At 37.1% G+C, this 22,150-nt stretch overlaps 1 protein-coding gene across 3 annotated transcripts; it reads right to left on the minus strand.

The window, feature by feature from the left end:
- Nucleotides 1-45: 45 nt before the first annotated feature.
- On the minus strand, nt 46-20,767 carry arhgap28 (Rho GTPase activating protein 28). Of its 3 annotated transcripts, none has more exons than XM_055181681.2 (15): nt 20,575-20,767; nt 10,533-10,702; nt 10,222-10,442; nt 7,872-7,947; nt 7,624-7,790; nt 7,330-7,495; nt 7,157-7,248; nt 6,426-6,503; nt 4,155-4,314; nt 3,921-4,003; nt 3,074-3,271; nt 2,857-2,991; nt 2,654-2,781; nt 2,508-2,572; nt 46-1,350 (listed from the first exon to the last, which is right to left on the minus strand). In XM_055181681.2, exons 1-15 carry the CDS (start codon nt 20,655-20,657, stop codon nt 1,259-1,261), a joined length of 1,914 nt encoding a protein of 637 aa, XP_055037656.1. In that variant the 5' UTR covers nt 20,658-20,767; the 3' UTR covers nt 46-1,258. The 3 variants fall into 3 exon arrangements, with proteins under 3 accessions (XP_055037656.1, XP_055037657.1, XP_055037655.2); XM_055181682.2 differs by lacking the exon at nt 20,575-20,767 and adding an exon at nt 18,012-18,145; XM_055181680.2 differs by lacking the exon at nt 20,575-20,767 and adding an exon at nt 13,150-13,305.
- Nucleotides 20,768-22,150: the final 1,383 nt, after the last annotated feature.

A 22,150-nucleotide genomic window follows, 5' to 3' on the forward strand; every position in this document is an offset into this window, starting at 1 on the left:
GAATGACCTCTTATGTACCAGTGATTTATACTCCTGATGATGATGTCATAGTTTGATCATTTTAATTGCATTAGTGTTTCACAATCACAACCTGTGGCTCAACCAAATATTACAACATTAATGAAGTCAAATGTAGTCATGAAACCTTAAACATACTGAAGACCAGAGCAATGGTTCATTCTGTCATCTGATGAATAATCAATCCAGCTGTGGTGTACAGGGTTTGACCTTCATGTTTTTAATGTACTTTTACTGTGTTTCACTCTTAATATCTATGAGCAGAAAATGTTAAGTGAGCGGTCAGTGGTAAAGCTCAACATCACGGTTACAATTAAAGACCAACCTAATGATCAGATCATCTCACACATTCATCATGACATTAAACACAACAAAAACTCTTTTGGCAATATCAAAGACTAAAAAAATAAAAAATAAGACACTTGAACATCATAAATAATCCAAATAAACAAAAGTCCATCATCAGAGTGTAAACTTTAGACGTGATGAAGATCCATGATGATGATGATGATGTGCTATGAAGATTCAGGTCATGAATGCAGATTTATCTTCTCTTCATCATATAAACTGTGTTCATGATGTTCATCTTTAATGGATTCTCAAAGCTTCAGATGTGCATAAATGCAGTGAGTATTTAATAATGTTGGCAATAATATTGGCCTGAATTAATGAGAGGTAAATATGAATAAGTGTGGGGTGAATCTCATGATAACAAGACCTGCATAAACTAAATGAATGTTTGTGTATTATTCTCTTTAGTGTGACTATTTAAATCTGAAAGCAAAAAAATACTGCTGAGACGTTTTTTACATACGAGTAATGAGGTTGTTTTGTAAACAGTAGTTTATGGGCAAGTTTTCACTTGTTTTGTCTTCATGAGATTCACCCGAAGTTCACATGGCTTCATTAGAAACATGCAGCGTATAGAAACAATACAAAACTGTCATGATGCAGTCAGATAAATTAGTGGTATAAATATGTTTATATACATGCTCTACTGTACAGTATCTGTATGGTATAAAGTGAATCATGCTTTCACACGCTTGAGGTTTCAGTTCGCACAGTTTTGACACAAACTCAACGACCAGCATTGATCTGCGCCAGCGTTCGCTTCAGGAAACTATAATACCATTTCAAAGAGATCAGGTGAAATCTTCAGCAGTTTTTCATAAGCAGATCTCCTCAGTGCTTCTCTTCTTCAGGGTTAACACTCCAGTTCAGAAAGGTTTGCTGTGTGATCTCAGGTCTGCCGTGATTTTAAAATCCATTCACAATGTGGGTTAGCGTGGTAAACATCAAGTAAATAAGCTTCTGGATCCAAACATCGTTCTCCTAGAGTAAACAAAAGCATTCATCAGAGTAATGCAGTCATGATTATGAGATGTTTGGGGTGGTGACATTGAATCACATCAGCTCTGGTGTTTGCTGTGAATGTGTTTATCAGCTAGTTTCATTGTTTTGGTCAAATCATTGTGGATTCTGTACCCTCATACACACAGCACTTGTTTCCAGAAAAGACCCAGAAAATAGTCAAAGAGGCTTCTGTGTGAACACAAACACATCCCATAAATGTTCTGGGATCGCTCCCATAAAGAGGATCTAGTAACATTGCCGTAACATTCACAGAAAGCCCTCTGTGTGAACAAGAGACAGAAACAATGCTGTAAGGGGTGTGCCGTAGTGAGACCGAGCGTCATCGCAACAAGAAGTTATGGTTCAGCTTATAATATAAACATATTATAATATATAATTATTAGGGATGCACCGATAGGATTTTTTTGGGCCGATACCGATTTAAACAGACAACTTCTGGCCGATACCGATATTAAACACTTGTATACAATACTATACAGTTGGTCTATTAGCTAGTTTATTTCTGCATCAAATTATTTTTACTGAACATGGATTGGATCTAATTAACATTCAACTGACCAACATAATAAGAGAGGCACAAATTAAGCTAAAACAAATATAATAAGACAGCATGACAACCTTCAAAGGTGGTTTTAGCTATTCAGCATTTATTTTATTAACATCATTAACTCATTTTTTACATATAATGGATTTCTTTAAGCAGTTAATTAATAAACAATCGGTATCGGCCTGTCTTGTGCCATTGCCAATATGCCGATGGTTTCAAATTCATCAAACATCGGCCGATTAATATCGGCGGCCGATACATCGGTGCATCACTAATAATTATCATAAACTAAAATGCACGTGAGTGGTTTCCGGAGAGAGAAATAATGGATAATATGCAAACTTAAGACACTGTGGGAAAATGCCTACCAAATGCAGGACTTTAAATACGTCACGTGTCTTTACGGGATCTTTATGGTATTTGTGTGAATGCATGCACAGATTCTGGAAAATCAAACGATCCCAGACATATCCCGGATGCATTTTCCATGTATTTTCTGAAATCTCTTTTTGAAAAGGTCTCGTGTCTTCAGAGTGAATCAATTTCTACCAGAAATATTTCTACTTACTGATATTTCCTCCAACCTCAAATAGAAACTGCTTCTGTCGTCGACCGGTGCTGCGTGATCCTCGTCTGGAGAGAAGATTCAATCGTGAACACAACACAGAAAAAACATCTGTAAAAACAAATGAATCTCATTGTTCGTTCACTCACGAGTTCTCCACGTCGAACCGTGCCATGATATCTCTCGCCTTCATCTCAGCGTTCAGCTGTATCGCCATTGAAACCTTTGCGTGAAGCGGTGCGTGAACTCTGATGACTCCGTCATGAAGATCTGTGACCTGAACCAAAGAAACGGAGATCCATCAGCATCCAGAGATAAACCGTCTGACATTACCCACCCACTCAGATCTTACCTCACTTCTGTTTCTGTCCTTCTCTGTGTTCCACCTTCTCAATAATCTACGCTTGGTTTTCTCTGAGGTTGGCGTTTTCTTGCCTGTGGCGGCTTCGTTCATCTTTCTGACATGAGAGATCAGGAAACACGGAACCTGAAGGAGATGAAGCACATCTGTAAACACATTTCAGTTGTCCTGTATTAAATGGGACGTCTTGTTTAAGGTGTAAACTCACCGTCCACAGAAGATCCTGATGTTGGATGAGCAGTCGTACGAGATGAGCCGAGCCCACGGCAGTCTGCATCTCCTCCTGTTTGGCGTTCTTACCATGAAAGATGATGAGATTTGGTGCTACAATCATAGAAACGTTCCACAGACTCATCCGGTTCTTATCTTCATACGCCACAACTTTTCTGAGGAACTCCAGGAGAGCCTGAGAAGAAACAAAGACCATCATCATCTTCATCATCAAAGGAGAGCCGAGACCTGGTGTTGTGTTACCAGATACCAAACAGGACACAACATGACTTCTCTGGAAATCAAGTTTAGATCTGGACGCCCCATACGAAACACAGTTAACATGTCTTAAAATTCATATGGAGGAAAGTAAACAGATTTAACTTTATCATCATGTGTTTATGAATATAATGAACTGTCAGTTTGGGTCGTTTCACTTCAGCTCACAACAATGCAATAAAAACAAAGTAAAACTAAATTGACACAAAAGCACATCAGACTGATAGGTGTTAAACCCTAAACAACACAAAACAACACAAAACTCTCAGATCTTTAATCTCAATCTCATCAGCTGTCTGTCAAACCTGTTCAGCAACTCAACTGAGATTCATATATTCATTTAAACAATACACACACACACACACACACACACACACACACACACACACACAAACAGTATCTAATCTCGCTAAACTGCCATGAAGTTATTGCTGCTGTGTGTGTAAAAATCACAAGAAACACAAACTAATGAGTGACAAACAGTGTGTAAAGATAACACAATATGAATGCTTTAATGTAATGTGAATGTGTTAATGTAACACAAACTGTTGTATAGCAAACAGAGCCTTCAGTGTGTCTCTGTTGGGTTCAGGAAGCAGCATGATGAGAAGATGAAGAGCCTGAAGCTGATGTTTAGGTGATGAGATGTCTGACAGAGAGAGAGAGAGAGCATGATTTGAGATTTTCTGGTCTTTTTTTAGAAGACCACGTGTCTGTGTCTTGCTGCAGTTGGAGGTCTGATGATGATGATGAGGTATATCTTTTTCACTATATAATAATCTTGTGTGTTAGAGACTCACTTTGAGCAGCAGTGAATGCCGGCAGATGTTGTTGTGTTAGGAGAGGATACGGCAGCTCGCGGATGAACATCTTTAATAAACCAGCAGCGTCATTCTGACGAACTTCATCCCAATCAAAACGATCCTCGTAAAACTTTAACTCCAACTCCTGACGTAAGTACTGTTAACATCATAAACACAGCTGTAATAACATTTATTTTACAACAACTTACAACCATAAAGGCACTAAAAACATGGTAATATACAGAGACGGCACGCCCATTCAAACGAGCCCTCTCAGCTTTGTATTTATTTTTTTCACCAAAATGTTTTTGCTTGCAAGTTGGATCTTCCAAATCAAAGAAGCATTAATCAATGTGTATCTCAGCACAATGTTATCATTGTCAGTTTTGATTTTATTCCTTTTTTGCTTCGTTCATGCGGAAGGCTCTGCTGACGTCACAAGCATCTGTGTACTCCGCGATCGCGTGCTCGTTGCATTTTGTTATCTGAGGAATTAAAACGCCGTCAAAAACGTTTACAGCACTTCCGAAACGCAGTACAGTAATGTGCAATTAACCCCAGCTGTGTACACAATCTACAGTAAGGTATCAAATCTAATTACTCAATGTTTTATTTGTAGATTCATCTTTGTACAACGCCAGAGTTTACCGGTGTTGTGTCGAAGTCTGTTCCCCCTATTTTTCCCTTCAGTGTAGTGTTTTAATGGAGTTTTTATCACGTTATAGGTTTTATTATTTATATATTTAAAGTTTTAATGGCTACTGAGATGTATATGTGTGCATTTCTGTAATGTATCTGTATTGTTCTTAATGGTAAGTCAATTATTTTTACAGTATGAATCATATTATATGTATAATATTTATTTAATTATGTATGCAAACATTACATTTTTAAAACAACCAGTAAAGGAAAAAAAAGAAAAAGACAGGCTATATTTTAAAAGAAATACCCTAATAGAAAACTGTCAAATGTATGAAATATTTAATAAATTGTATTATAAAATACATGATATTATGCCTTTTTAGTATAACCAATTCAAATCTTTCTAAATGTAACATGATGAAAACGCCATAAAAGCACTACACTAAAGGGAAACATAGGGGAACTGAGTTCGACACAACACCGGGTCACGGAATCAAATATGCTCACAGATGAGGTCAAATTAATGCATCTATAATAACTTTATTTGAACCTACATTACAAAATGTTTATTTAAATGCATGCTTTCAAGTGTAATTAAAATTAATTTAATTAAGAAAATTAACGTAAATGGCAGCATTATTGTTTTTGCAGAGTTGAGCATTACAAACTAAAGGCACGTGATGTTTTTGACATTTTCATTGTTTATATACTTTAAGTATTTAAAATTAACCGATTTTATAAAATAAAGCAGTTGTTGTGTAACTGCATCAATGGCACAATTGAGCAAATTAAACTCACTTAACGTAAATAACAGTACATTTTTGCTGTAACTTGTGCCAATATGTCATTATTCTGATTGGCTATTTGACCTAAAAGTTAGTTTTTACATAAAGGAATGTGAGCACTAAAGAAAAAGAGTGTGAATACTTTATTATATTACTTTTAATCTCTGTCTGTCTGTGTTTGTCTGTCTACACAATACTGTGAGCTGTACACACGGTGCCACCTTAAAAAAAATGACCCACTGATGATGAGATATACAGTAATCATTTAATGCCACGGTATTTATCAAAGTACTATCAGCCACCACATCACTGTACTACCAGTGTCTAAATTCATACGTGTGTGTGTGTGCGTGCGTGTGTGTGTGTGTGCGCGTGCAAACACAACTATTTAAGCCCTAATGGACTTTGGAATGAGAACAGAAACCAAAGTCTGTCCTTCTTATTTCAGTCTTTGTGATAAGTCTTTAGAAGCGTCTAACATGCTGTAAAACAAACACAAAACACAGATTCTCTTCTGTCATGTTGAAAAACATTTCTCTTACTATAACTATTGAATTGTTTTATTTAGCCAAACATGACGTCACATCACAAGCTGTTTTTTCTAACTCATACTGGATAAATAAATGTTGTTGAGCATGTCAGCTGGAATCATTGGTGAAAATCCAGGCCAAATGTTTAAGAGATCACACGGGCACATGTGCTGAGACTCAGTCCGCTCTGACAGGTCAGTGTGTGTTTCACAAACCAAACAAAACCACACACACACACACACACACACACACACACACACACGATCACATGTAAAGTTCAAGCTGATTGATGAATCTGTGTGAATTATTACCTTGACTCTGGACGCCGATCCTGGAATCCTCAGAATTCCTTCCGTCTGTAATCCCGTCTGCTCCAGTTTAAACAGCAACTACAAACACACACACAGACACATCTCATCACATCTATACCACGGTTATAAGAAGGTGTTTGGGCATGTACGTTACTTTAAGATCCATCAGCTGTCACAAATGTTTGTGGTGTAATGTGATGATGTGGGATATTTTCATAAGCTGTGATGTGCTGGTGTACAGTTACTCAACACATCTCATCTCATACCGAGCAGATTATTCTCCTTCATAGAAACATTCATTCAAAGCATCTTATTTTAATCATGTGACTCTGCAGGGCATCCGGCTGGATTTGCTTCTCGACACAGTTTCCTCAGTAAATCTCTTAAGTCGTCGGGCGTCTGTAGGGGGTTGGAGTGAAACACCAGACGCCTCCCTCGCTCAACTTAAAAACAGATGAGACTTCAAGGTCAATCATGTCCTGTTAAACAATCCAGAGCCCTTCTGTCACCGCCTTTGTTTTATGGAAAAGAAGAGATCCGAGCGTGACCGTGAGGTCCAGTTAACAACACTGAACAAACACAGCGGCGCTCGACCCGGAGAAATGCAGAGCGGGACCTTTCCAGCGCTCCAAATCTTGATGTGTTCCACTGTGGAACGATCCAATACGATCCTGTGTGGCTTTGTTTCAAACTCACAGTTACACCCAAACAAGGAAAGATGAGAGACGCACCTTCTTAAAAACAAGAGGGACCCTGGAGCCAGGATATTTCTTTTGGTCGTTCTCCAGCAGCGTATCAAGAGGAACGCCGAATATTCCGCTTTCTGTGGAAACACGACAACAGCATTCACACTCCATGTTAAGTTGAAATGATTTGTGTGGTCCAATATTTTACACACACACACCTCGTGCTTTACTCCGCCATACACGATTCCTCTTCAGCTCGATGCCCAAGATGTCATAGAAAGTGCTGAGCTCGATCAGAGAGATGTAACCGATCTTCTTGATGTCCTCAGATGACAAATCACTCACTCGGGTTAAACCCTGCCTGGGCTTTACGATCTGAAAACTCTAAACATCAAACCACAGAAACTTTGATCTTACTAGATCACAATTCATTATAAACAAATACCAGGGTAATGCTGTGAACATGTAGGGTAAAACTTTTCAACTTGGTCAAGGGTTAAAGAGAAACGCACTGGTAAATCATCTTTCCGAAATCTCCTGCAGTCCTGACACTCGCGGCCCTTCCGATGACCTCGAGCCGACTCCGAGTACGGCACGTCAAACGATAATGAGATCATCTCTGAAGAAACACTCGAGCTGTGACTTTCAGCTGGAGCAAAGACAGAACACAACTGAGGAGCTGTAACACACAAACACACAAAGTGTTACTTTCTATCCACTGACAGTGAGATTAAATCACTCATTGTGTTTGAAGTCAAACCTTTTGGTGGATTCCACAGTGGCAGTTTAGGAGTGATCTGTCCATTTGGAGAAACTGAAGGTGTCAGATCACCAGACTGCATAATAACACAATAATAACAACAACAACAACATCTTTACTGAGATACAACATCAACTTCTCTGGCTTTAGCACTATCATAGGTTTATGTAAGCAGTAAAAATAATACGTTTGTAATAAGAGTTTAAAATAAATAAGCTGTCTGAAGTTGAACACAGCGATCAAATGACTTCATATCAGCTGAACATTTGTTGGACTATTTCAGTGTGAATCTGTCGCTCGTATCCCATCAGAGAATCAAACACTTCAGCTGCTACAGCGACTGACACCCCAGCAAGCAATAACTGAGACCCAATAAAGGCTGTGAGTAACTTACTTCTACCATAAATAACCTTGAATTTGGTTACAAGGCATTTTTTCTAAAATAACAACATTTCATCATGTAAGCAAAGTCAGCACAGGTGTTTAAGGTGTTTGCTTTTATTTCGTTTACATGTTCTTAGCAACACGCATCGTCTTCTCTTGAGCTATGGTTATTAAACTGACCCGTCTAATTGTTTTAGCCAAAATTGCTTGCTGGGACATGACACACAAATCTGATTCTCACACCAGTCACAGGTCTCAGTCAGTAGGGCAGATATTTTAAGATGAATTCACACGCTGAGCAATCGCTCGCAGCAGCTGCAGTAACAAATTTGTTTCACTTTCTATAATCAGAACGGACTGTCGAACCTAAAGCCTTTGTCCATTTTATATAGATTTAGATAGACTGCATTATCAGCAGAATATAATAGTGATGAACATCTAATGCACTTTATATTAAACAAACTAACCCTAACTGATTATTATATAGTATATACAGTGGTATGCGAACCCCTAGGAATGAACTGGTTTGCCATTAAATGTGATCTGATTCTCACACAATGTGTATATGCTGACAACACACAAATGATTCTAGAAAACATCCATTAAACATTTACAATGCTGGAGGAACATGCAAGTGAACCCATAGACTAATAACTTTAATGAAAGCTCATTTGTGTCAGAAATAAAATGAGATCAAAGTTGTGGTTTAGTGATACTTTGATGAAAAGATACTTAAACATTTTAAGATTGCTGTCCTTAAGAAGCATCAGCTGTTATCAAGCATTCCTCTCTAAAGATATCCCATCAAGAGTTGTTGCACTCCATAAGGCTGAAAAGGGATACAAAACAATCCCAAAATGTTTAGACATCCATCAGTCGACAAATTGTCTATGAATGGAGACGGCTTAATACTGTAGCATGAAACTCGAACGCAGAAAACTTAATGAAGTCAAGAAGAACCAACAAGTATCAGCTAAAAGCTTGAAGACATCATTGGAGCTGACACACATCTCTGTTCATGAGTCTACCATACGTAAGTTTTTGAACAGGCACAGTGTCTATGACAGAACACCACGGAGGAAGCTGCTGCCCTCCCGAAACATTACTGTGAGCCTGAAGTTTGCAAAAGAGCATCTTGTCAAACCACAGTGCACTGGGAAAATATTTGATGGACTGATGAAACAAAAACACAGCTTACCAACAGTAAGCATCATCCCAACAGTGAAGTATGGTGGAGGGAACATCATGATTTGAGCATGCTTTGCTGCCTCAGGGCCTGGACCACTTGCCGTCATCAAGGGGAAAATAAATTCCCAAGTTTAACAAAATCTCCTACAGGATTATGTCAGGGTGTCTGTCCGCAAGTTGAAGCTCAGTAGAAGTTGGTTGATGCAGCAGGACAATGACCTTAAATCCACCACACACTGGCTTAAGAAAAACAAAATGCACCATTTGGAGTGTCCGAGTCAAACCTCATAGAAATGACCTCAAGAGAGCGCTTCACACCAGATATCCTACAAATATATCTGAGTTAAAGTGGTTTTGTAAAGAGGAATGGGTAAAAATTCTGAACGTTGTTTAGGTCTGATTCAGAACTACTGAAAGCGTTTGCTTGAAGTCATTGCTGCTAAAGCAGGTTCAACAAGCGATTCAATCTAAGGCTTCACTTACATTTTACTCCAGCACTGTGAATGTTTTATGGATGTTTTCTAGAATTATCTGTGTGTTGTCAGCTTATACACGCCGTGTTTGTCTATTGTTGTGACCTAGATGAGGATTAGATCACATTTAATAGTAAATAACCGTAGAAAACCAGTTTATTCCTAGGGTTCACATACTTCTTGCTTGTGAAATAGGGCCATAAATAGTTTAATGTGAGACACACTGTAGCTTTATGATTCATAAAGTGCTCATTAACATATCACCCTCCTGTTTATTATTGAATGAATTTCTCCTCAGTTCTCACCGATGTATCCGGTGTGGAGAACACATCTCTCACGTGTCTCGTGGGTTGTCTGTTTTTCTTGCGCAGCGTCTGCGTGTAGTTATCCAGACGTTTCTTCACCATGTTGGCCTGCGAGTGCGTGAGCGTGGAGAGCAGAGCTTCTGTATGGCCGTCGCTTTGAGTCCCAGACACCAGCGTGGAGAGCCCCGCCTCCTGCAGCCACTCCTCCTCAATCTCCGCCTCTTAAACATCAAACACAGGTACCGTTCACATTTTTAACATCACATTAGAAACAGGATTTTCAGTCATACAGAAGAAGATTTGTTACGCACCATCCACGCTCCCCATGTCCATCATCTCCTCGTGAACTCCTGGACCGTCCTCCTCTATGTTCTTCATCTCGCTCCAGTAGTCGTCCATGAGGTCACGGGAGCGCTCCGGAGACGAGGGGGACGCGGTCCCGGGCAAACTCATGCTGGCTATCCTCGGATACTGTGCTTTTCTGCACAACATCACAGAATCAAATCATTACATCTTACATAACAAACACCTGCATAACAAGACACATAACTACAAATATGTCTCTACACAACACAGAAGCAATAGTTACACTATTAAATATAGAAGATAAAAAAAGATCAAATTTATGTTTATTCAATCAGTCAGCAAAATTAAAGTACAAACATCTGCATGCATTGAAAACAGGACAGGATCCAGCATATATATACACATTCATGTGAAATTACAGAGAGGAAATAATTACATTTACTTTTATTTATTTTGGGAACGCTTTTATCCGAAGCAACATACAGAAGAAAGCATTTAACATCTTTCAATGTTTTGTTAAAAGAGCCAACAAGAATAGATCTGTAAATATCTTTTAAGTTGAAAGCATTAAGGGTTCAGTGTCTGTGACATGAATGATCCTCAAAGCAGATAAAGACTTAAAAATAAAAATCAGTAAACAACTAACTAGCAACCATCCAAAACACAACCAGGTTAACGACGTCAGGTCTTTACTGACCTCATGATAAAGATAAACTGATCCATCACTAATAATGATACTGGAGTCATGTGATCAGAGTAGCAAGTGCATTTATACAATCACGAGACAAAAAAAACCACATATTAGGTGGCGTTTACACATTAAAGCGTGTGTTTTAAATCCTCGTCTATACTGGCATTTCAGAAACGATCTTCATCTTCACTATTACACAACCATAAACACATGAAACATGACCATTCACACACACTGAGCATGCACACACACACACACACACACACACAAGTGTAAAACAACACATTACTCTAATAATAGCATATCTTTAGCGCATGAATGCAGCATGGGGGTGTGTGATATTGGCAAAAATTCATATCTGGATAAGATTTCACCGATAATGATAACAGACGATATATTGTATCCTCACATGTGCTCGTAAGCGTCTTATATTGTTCTAGCTCAGCCATACAACATATTAACATGATCAATAGGTTAATGTTGATGTTATAAATCAAACAGAAAGGTCTTTATGATTTAACACTGAAGCAATTACGTAAACACTACTAAACAACAGTAGCATACTTGAAGCAAAAATAACATTATAATACAAGTCAGCAAATGCAAACTTTCATCAAACACAGCATAAGAAGTGATGCACAGCTTTACGTAATGGCTTACTGCGAGTTCCTCTTTAGACGCTGTTATGTTTATAATAGTTCATTGTTCATATTGGTGATCTTATAGTCCATGTGATAATATGACTGTATTTGTCAGAAAGACATCAAATAACTTCTCATAACATAAAGACACAACACTTCATTCAGTCACAAACACTGAATCTTTACATATGAAGCCCATGAATCATTGTTGTGTTGAGATGAATCACATCAGATTGAGATGATGGTAAACTGAAGGCTATTATACAGATCTTTACTACTCAGCACATAAACTGACAAAATCATCACAGATTTATTTATCACTAACACCAATACAGATTCTGAAAGACCAAAATCTCTAAAACTATTTTAAAATATGAAATAACATCAAATTCTCTTTAAAAACCTCTTTCAGACGGGTTCACATGTAGTGCACGTAGAGTAAAAAGCCCATGTGACTCTTTGATTGGCTGTTTAAAGTAAAGGCGGGACATTTATTTCTCTCTGAGTGCTCCTGGTGTCTTATTAAAATATTGATAAGGTGAAAGGATGTGATGATGATGATGATGATGATGTTCAGAGAGGAAGTGAGGAGCAGATATTGATCTCAGTATGATGGATCTGAATCATGTTACATACACAACTCCACTGCTCTTCATTCAATTTACACACACTTTAAACCTTCAGTGGAAAAACACACACACACAACACACAACATACATAACTGCAGCTCACGCCATACATACATTCATTCATTCATATAGTTATTTATTTACTCACAATGAAAGTGAAATGCTGAAGAACAGGTTTGTATTGAAGTTTCTATATGAAGTGAAATATAATACGCTTGTATATAGATTACAGCACAATGCTATTCCTGTAGTATCCTGTCAATACCGTGCTATACAAATAGAAATAAAATCATTCAGTTTATGATACACATCAAAGGATTGCAGTATTATGATACCATCACTGCACCGTGGTACAATCACAATTATCATTTAATCTTTCTCTTAAACATACAGCACATCAGTCCATAAAAACAATGACTCAATACACAAAACACTGTGACACAAATCACAACATACAGTATGATCAAAACAAGCTCACTTTTCTATGACAGACTAGCAGAATAAATAAGAGAATCAAATCTCATCTAGATGATAACACAACACCACTGAAACAACTCAACACATGCAGAAAACACACACACAATACAGACATGTTCTCAATCAGGTTCTCTTACTCTAACATTACATCTCAATCAAACTAACAAAGACACATTCACAGTACCTCTCAACGGCCCGGCAAACTCCAGAACACACAGACAGACATGAGAGCACTCGCTGGTGAAGAGACAGACAGATCAGATCACAGAGAGAGAGAGAGAGAGAGAGGATTTCCCTCCAGCTGTGAGATCTCGCTGTCGTCTCCTCCCACTGAAGAGTTTGTTCAGCCTCCTCCTCATATCATTAAACATCTTTTGTCTTCTCCACTTACATCTCTGATGCTTCACAACACTCAGAGCCGTCTGCTTTCTAATCTCTAGTCTTTGTATTTGCTCAAAGATTGAAAATAATATCCACACGATTTACTTTCAAACACTAATGCTCATGACTGTGAACTTCTTGTGCGGTGAAATCTCTCAACATTATTTAAATATTTCTTCTCAAAGATAATAAGATTGACAGATTTGTCTTCACTTGTCGTAAAGTTAAATGTAATAAAACCCATCTTTAGAGCTTCATTTATTCTGCTGTGAAGGATTCATTGATTCAGGGAATTGTTATAAAGTGAGCCATTTTAAAATCTAATGATTCATGGTACCACCAATCAAATAGAAATCTTGTTTCACCATCCAATCAAATCTCCGGGGATAGTCCCGCCCCCCTACAGTACATTCTCTCTCATTGACTATCCAGTTTCACTCAGATCTGTGTCACATTACTACACGAGCTGTGAATACCAAGAAACCCAGATGAGTGGTAAAACAAGTGATCAAAACTTTTCAAGAATGCTTTAAAAAGTCGAAGGTATGAACGTTCCTAACATCTGATTCATCTTCACAAACCTCCTGTCATGAATGAGTAGAGAATTAAACTGAAAACATCTGCAAAGATCCAAACTATGAGCTCATCATTCAGAAAACATAAACAGATGAAGCACAGCTATACAACATCAAGTCAAAAACCTCAAACTTTACCATGTTAAAAATAACTTTATTTATATAGCACCTTTAAAAGTCCTTTTTAAAGGTGCAGTTTTTTCCTGTGTTTTCTAAGCTTTGATTGTGTTTACGGTGCGCAATATAACATGTGTTCATGTTTCACATGTAGTGACTTATCTGTATAGCGCTGTTTTCACTGTCCTAAAAACAGCCTGATGTCTTTCTTGTTCTATGAAGTCCCTCTTAAAGAAATATGTATCGAGTTCTGATTGTGTACATTGTAAAAAGTCAAAAGTTTGATCAACTTATAAAATGACTTCAAATAACACTTAAAATGTCAAAGTGAAAAATTATTTAAGTTGAAAAAATTTGTCTTAAAACCTTGACATGGTTCGTAAAATTTGTAGGTGTTCCCAACTGAAGTAATTTCATTAAGTTAATCCAACTTTTGACTTTTCATAGTGTAGCTGATCCAGTGTGTTGTGATTTGACAACAGCATCTTAGCGCACATTGTCCAGAAAGCTCACACAAGATTGTGGAAGCTGTCCTCAGAAAAGCCCAAACAATGGGAATTTGACTCCAGGATAAAAATAACAGCGTCTCAATGGCATGGCGACAAAATCACTTTACTAACACAACTCGTTCTCTTCTCCGTGAAAGCACAACAAGGTCACACCCATATTTTGGTGTATTCCTGTGGCCGGAGTTTAGTCAAAACTCTTATATTGACGGCATGTTTCCGGGAAGTAGAGGACTGTAGTCCAAACCGGATGTTCACTGTAGTCCTTGAAAGTGAATTGTATTAAAGAAAATATATCGCTTGTCATTGAACCTTACAGGTATTATTTATGCAACATTACACACTAACTAAAGTTTTAAAGATGGGATCACAAAAAATAGCACCTTTAAGATTCTTAAGGTCACTGGATATTTTTTATCAAAATAAAATCTTCTCCATCATTGATCTTGATTAAAATTGCCATCCGTTTCATCAACAAAACTTTGCCAAACATCAAACCCTGGCACGACTTCATGACATATTGGCATGAATGTTTGATTCATGGCCCCATAAGCAACATCGGGATCTCATCATGAATGTCAAGTCAAAATATCTTCCCTGCTAAAGCCTAGAGAGAAACATCTGTACTTTAAAAATCCTTTTAGATCCTGATCTAACCCACACCAGACCCGCAAGAGTTCAGATGAAACTCACAGGAAAAAATTCAATGTTTCATGTGTCTGCCTGATATTGAAGAAATATACCATATGCTAAATGATGCGTTTCGCTAATGCTGTGGTCTCCAGCGTTGTGCACGCAATTTTATTTTTTTTTATATAAGCTTGCCTTCTTTTAAGTATGTTAACATTTTTAATAATGATAAAATATTAAGCCCTCCAGATTATTTGATCCATTGTGGTGGCCCTTGCTCACAAAAGGTTGGAGACCCCTGCGATAATTTGATACAAAAATGCATTCAATTTGTAAAATCCATCTGAATAATAATAAAATGCGTTTAAAAACAGAAAATTATATAACAACATGTTTTACATTATTTTGGTGAAAAGAAAGCATCAGTCTCTCAGTCTCACACAACTCTCTCTTAACCCTATATCTGCATTAACCTACAACTGTGAGAAGTTTTAAAATCATTCTGTTCTTCCAAACTATTGCTGTATTTTCCTGTAAGTTGGGTTTACTTTAAAGCCCCAACACAGCCTGAACCCACATCACGAATCTAACCTCGCCATCTCAAACCCTAAACATTATAAACTAAAGCACCCCACAGCAGACGGGTCAGTTCACCAGGGTTAGATTTAATCAACAGGTTGAGTTTTACCCCGAGACGTCCGTGGGCATTAAAACTCCAGCACAAAACCGCTGTCAGCAAATTGCAGCACTCCTGCTGGTTAAAAGCAGGCGCATTAGCAACAGGACACGCTGGAAAACAGATCAATAGATGGTCTCTGGACTTTAAAGATTCATATCAGTGTTTGAGAGGTTTGCATCTGTGAGTTATGGAGCGATTCATGAGCTAATGGAACAATAATGACTAATAGTGTCAGAAAAAGACACTTTCTGGACGAGGTCACGTGACCAATGATGCGTTTCTTACCGAGCAGAAACCACAACACATCAACTCTTTCATCAACATCGTGACATTTTCAAGTGCTACTAGAGTACAGAAAGATAGTATTACCATGGTACGTGTCTAAAGAATGCGGTAAACATGGTGTGTTCATTGAAAACACTACCAGACTCCAGTATGAATGAATGTTTTACAGTAATAAGATTACAGCGAGACACGACGTCCACTTAAACTTTCTGCTTTGGTTAAAGTGATTTAAGAAGTTTCTTCTTCAATGTCAAATATAAATGTTCTCTTTTAGCCACAACAAAAATCAATACGTATACAACATTAACTTGCATTTAGTCTCAATGAGAAGATGCTCTCAGAGTAACAGACACGGATGCCTTCATCCACAAATATTCACCTGATTCAATGAGGAAAACTCTTATTTATCCACTCAAACCAGCATTTATTCATCTTAGTTTGTCTGATTTTCAGCATTTACGAATACATTTATAAAATCAAGTGTTGTAATGGTTAACATTAGCAATGAACTGACATGAATAACTTTATTGACATTAACTAACTTTAACAAGAATGATTACACTGATCTCTAAAATACTTCATTCTGATTGGCCAGTCACAGCATTCCAAGGTTTGTTCTTTTCAGATAACTACCGCTCAAAACTAACACGGTAACCCGGATGTAAATTAAATATAAATGTGTCTTTTAATAACATATATGACATTATATTTACAAATGATTAAACTAAATAGTGTGTTCATGACATCTGAACATCTTGTTTTATCTTAAAACCCAAAAAAGTAAACAAGTTATCCTTATGGAAGGTCTGTATTCGTTAAATATTAGCAAATCAAATATTTCAAATCAATATTTAAAGTTCCTTACCTTACTTATGAGGTAAATAGCCGTGTAATAAGCGGGATAATGTACAGTCAGCAGGTTGTTATCATGAAATAAACCCATTCAGTGAGACATAAGACCCTGCTACCTATACATTATTATCCCTACATGCTGAAAACTGTACTGAACATTGTTTATTCATGTTAGTTAATGCATTTACCAATATTTACTAACCTTATTGTACAGTTTTACCCATAATAACTGAAGCTCATTTCAGCTTCTTCACTAAACACATCTGTTGAAAATCATTTAGACGAGAAGAAATCCTGTCCAAATGCTTGTCTATTCAAACTAGAAAAACTTCCTTTCTGTCATTGAACTTCCTCACGCTGATAACAACGGTTCAAATTTACCATTCAAATAGTGACGGCCTACACGCATGCAAAACAACTTGTGCTTGCGGCAAAGTCACAGAAATATCAAGTGTGCGTGAGTAACAAACCCACAAACATACAAACACACAGCGCTGAATCATTTATCATCATCATCATATCCATATATGACAAAAACATACACACAGTCCTCTGTACAATATCTGTATTGTGTAAAGAAATGATACAAACAGACACAAGCTGACTTACTGATCTTATGCAAATGAAAGAGATCTGAAGAACTCATCAGGAGGAGAGTTTTAGATGAGATTTAAATTAGAATTAAATCCATGTCAAGGTTTTACTTTTGGTTTTACTCTTAAAACACGTTATTATAATGATCCTGTAGAATAAACTGTGCTTTCACATTTTCTCATTTGCACATTGATTTCTATAAATGTTTCAATGAAATCCTAACATTAGATCAGGACACACAAAAACTAGTTCACAGATGAGAACTGAATCAAATACACAAATCAGACTGTATGACAATAACACTAATCTGCTTCAGAAACCCACAAACAATCCACTGCATTATAATCTCCAGAAGTAACTCTTTATATGAAAGTCCTGTATGATTTTCTTTCAGAATCGTACACAATCATTACTTCAGTAGGATTACCTGTGCATGATGGCATCTGTCTGACGGTCCGAGCAGTCACTCTCATGCCGTCTGGATGTTTCTGACAGGAATTCTGCCGTGTTTTCCTCTCTCGTTCTGTTCAGGTGGAATGCAGTTCTGCCGGATTAATGGCATTCCTACAGGTCACCTGAGAGTCCTTTCATTTCTCCTATCATACTGCCTAACCCAAAACTACACTGCATCTGACAAACATTGATGCTACAAACGTGTTTTTGGTGAAGGGAATGTGCAGTAGACGTTTGCGCACTACTACATTTAGCAGACGCTTTTGTGCATTACTGTACATATTAGATAGTTTAGGAGTTTGATGTCACTTCTTAGTAACACAGTTTGAGTTCTCCAAAATCTCACAACGAATGACCTCACAACATTTTTGGTTTGAGGTGAACAAAGAGAAATTAACATACAATTCTGCATGACAGTCCATGAAAGATCAAAGTTACTGTACTTCCTCAGATACTCAGTTTGATCGTGTTTGTATCGTAGCTATAAGGAAGATTGTGTATAGAAAGACGTGACTGACACACAAAACTCATTCAGATGAAAGGATCTGTGTTTCACAGCACAAAGACCACACGAACATCAGAACTACACAAAACACACACAGACACACACACAGACACACACAAGTCCATCTGTCACTAAAACACAACGGCCACTTTCAGCCTGTGAGAACCGTATCACTGAGAAAGATACAACAGCTGTGTGTGTGTGTGTGTGTGTGTGTATGTGTGTGTGTGTGTGTATCAATGGGTCTGGGAATGAGCCGCTCCATAAATAACAAATCTTCTAATAAAGAAACTGCATCGTCTTACTTGGAGGAAAAGATATGCATGACAACTTCTGCAGACATTTGGTTTCTTTTACTACTTTGATTTATTTATTTATATGGTACACCTGAAAACTGAAAACCACTAAAACATCAAAGGTTGATCTGTGACCCCTTCAGAAAACATGTGCTGAAAATACCTCAGATGTAAATATAGAAAACAGAGAGAGAAAGAGAGAGAAGCGTGTGCTGTCACTGCCTGACTCTGACATCATCATCATCACCATCATCTGATGTAAGACACAAACACAATGAACGGGCCGCTGCTTTTGCAGTGATGCATGCTGGGAGCAGAAACACAACTGACTGACTGAAAAAAAATCAAAGAAATAATCAAGCAAATGTCTAAATAATGTACATGATCAAAGGGCAAAGTTTGTCAAGAATCTCTGGTAAGTGTTTGTAGTTTCTAGGGCTGCAATTAATCACAACTAATCTTTTGCAGAATAAAAGTTTTTTGTTCATATATGAATGTGTATTGTGTATAATAATTATGTATATATAAATACACACATGCATGTATATATTTAAGAAATATTTACATGTGCATATACATTTTATATTTATATATAATTTATATTATATATAAATATGAATATTTATTAATATTATATAAATCAACTTTTTTTCTTAAAATTATATATAATTTTAAGATATTATTATATAGATATATATAATCATAAAACAAAGTACACACGCACATGTAAACAAAAACTTTTATTCTGCAAAAGATTTGTTGTGATTAATCGTTATGCAGCCCAAGTACTTTCACATAAAAACTATTAAAACTAGACAGTTACACTATATAAACACATAAAAACAGCAATAAAAAAAACTGAACACCATAAATAATCCATACATATATATAAAACTATCCTGTCTAAAATGAACAAACAGATGGAAAGCATTTCTGTCTGCAATGACTGCACTGCATTTCACACAAACAAATAAAGCGCTTAGACATTTATTCATTTACAAAGCAGAGACTTCTAGTGAACAGTGTGGAAATAGGTCATGTTCAATGTGTTTGTTCAGCAAATATTTGAACAAACATCATTAACACACAAACACATTCAACTACACGAGTTTTATATCTGCTCCAGTTCAGCTTTATAAAATAACACACATAAAGATCTCAGTTAGCGTTATTAAACACAAAGACCAGATCACCACAAACCTCACTGACTGTGTTTCTAGAGATTATCAGACAGACAAGACAAGACAGGTGTACTGAATACTGTATGGATCTTTAAAGGGATACTTCACCCAAACATTACAATTCTGTCATCATTAACTCACTCTCAAGTTATTACAGATCTGTATAAATGGAGAATATTTGTAATCCAGCATGAAACAGGAGCACCATTGACTTCTATAGTATATTGTCTGGAAGTCAATGGTGCACAAAAACGGTTTGGTTACAAACATTGCTCATAATATCTTCCTTGGTGTTCATCAGAACAAATACATTTATACAGATCTGTAACAACATGAGAGTGAGCAAGGAGGACAGAATTTTCATTTTTAGGTGAACTATCCCTTTAAGAGAATTAGTTTTGTCACAAATACACTTAATTGTAATAATGTAATATATTTAATATTGTAATAACTGCTGGACACACTGTGTAAATATAACACACATTAACATTACATTTCACCACACACACACATGTGTATGAGTTGTGCGCGTGCGTGCGTGCGCGTGCGTCTGACCTGTTGTCCGGTGTGTCCGCGTGGATCCTGAAAGAATGAAACGCTGTTAAAACCACACCGCCACGATCCGTGTCGTCCATCATATAAACACAGCAGTGGAGATCGCAGATCTGATCCCACGAGTGAGTCCGGCTGTGTGTCTGTCTTTCTGTGTGCGCGCGTGCGCGTGCTTGTGTGTATCAGCTGTAATTACAGCGCGCTCGTGTGTGTAATTTAACTAGTGATACACTCACGGAGGCCGGAACTTCAACTCTCCTCCAATCAGAGCGCAGGATTCCTGCATAAATTATCCAACAAAACAGTTCTAGAGATGTACAGAAATGTTCAAGGGATTTTTCATTATAATAGAAAAGCAATAATTGTGCAAATATGTGTACTGATTATTATTTGTAACACATTCCCTACTGAAAAATCCTGCTAAAACCAGCATAAACTGGTAGCTGGTTTAAGGTGGCAGTAGCTAGACCAGCTTGCTACACCAGCAAAACCAGCTCACCAGCTTATGCTGGATTTTTCAGTTGGGTTTTCATTATTGTTGACATAAAATACACATAAATTTTAAACAGTTCACTTAAAATCCACTAAATATTTTCTGAAGTGCAGAAAGTGTGCTGCTATGTGTGAACAATGCTGTCTGTAAAGATGTGAAGATAACATTTGTGTCAACATCAGATCTCTCTTCTCAACATAAAACACAGCCGAAGTATTTCAATGGGAACTTTTAAAAATGTAAACTCCATTTTAATAGTTATAAATATTCTCGTCGACATCCAAATTTGATGGTTAATATTCATAATGCGCAAACATTTCCAGTGTTCAAACTAAGATAAGACTAAGTATTACATTAGTGGTTAACTAGGGCTTGTAATGGTTTATGGCTAAAGTTTGATAAGCAGCTATTAGTTTGCGTCACTGATCAAGACTGCACGTTATCTCTGTAAAATATGTACTAGAGTAAATGTGGGTAAATGAATAACAGTAAGAATCTGATTCTAGATCAGTGCTGAGTGGTGAACACACACACACACATAACTTCACTGAACGCTTGTTAAATCTGTTTACCTTAAACTACAATAACAACTAAACAAATAATGTTTGTCTCAGGAACATGAAATAATGGACAGAGAGAGAGAGAGAGAGAGAGAGAACATGATGAGTTTGATCAAACCAAACAAATCTGATTATGTAAGCTGTTCAAACATCAGACTCTTCCTCTTCACTTTAGGATTTATGTTAACATCATTTCAGCACACAACTATCAGGATTGATTTTTCTCTGTGGTGTTTCTCATTGATCTTCTTCTGTTGATTCAATGCTGTCAGATAATAGTGGATGTTATTGATAGATCATATATTGCTACAGTGTATTGTGAACAAGGTTGTAAAAAAAAGAAAAATGTCAGACTGAGACACATAAACACACGTTTGATTTCAACACTGAAAGAGGTTCATTTTTGACTTTAAATAATTCATTTCACAGTTTTTTCTCTACAGACTACAAACAACTTCATGAATTTGATTTAAATCGATCTCCTGTAATGTAAATCTGTCTGAAGTCTGATCATTGTTTTGATTAT

Source organism: Misgurnus anguillicaudatus, chromosome 25, assembly GCF_027580225.2.
Source record: "Misgurnus anguillicaudatus chromosome 25, ASM2758022v2, whole genome shotgun sequence".
Lineage (NCBI taxonomy): Eukaryota > Metazoa > Chordata > Actinopteri > Cypriniformes > Cobitidae > Misgurnus > Misgurnus anguillicaudatus.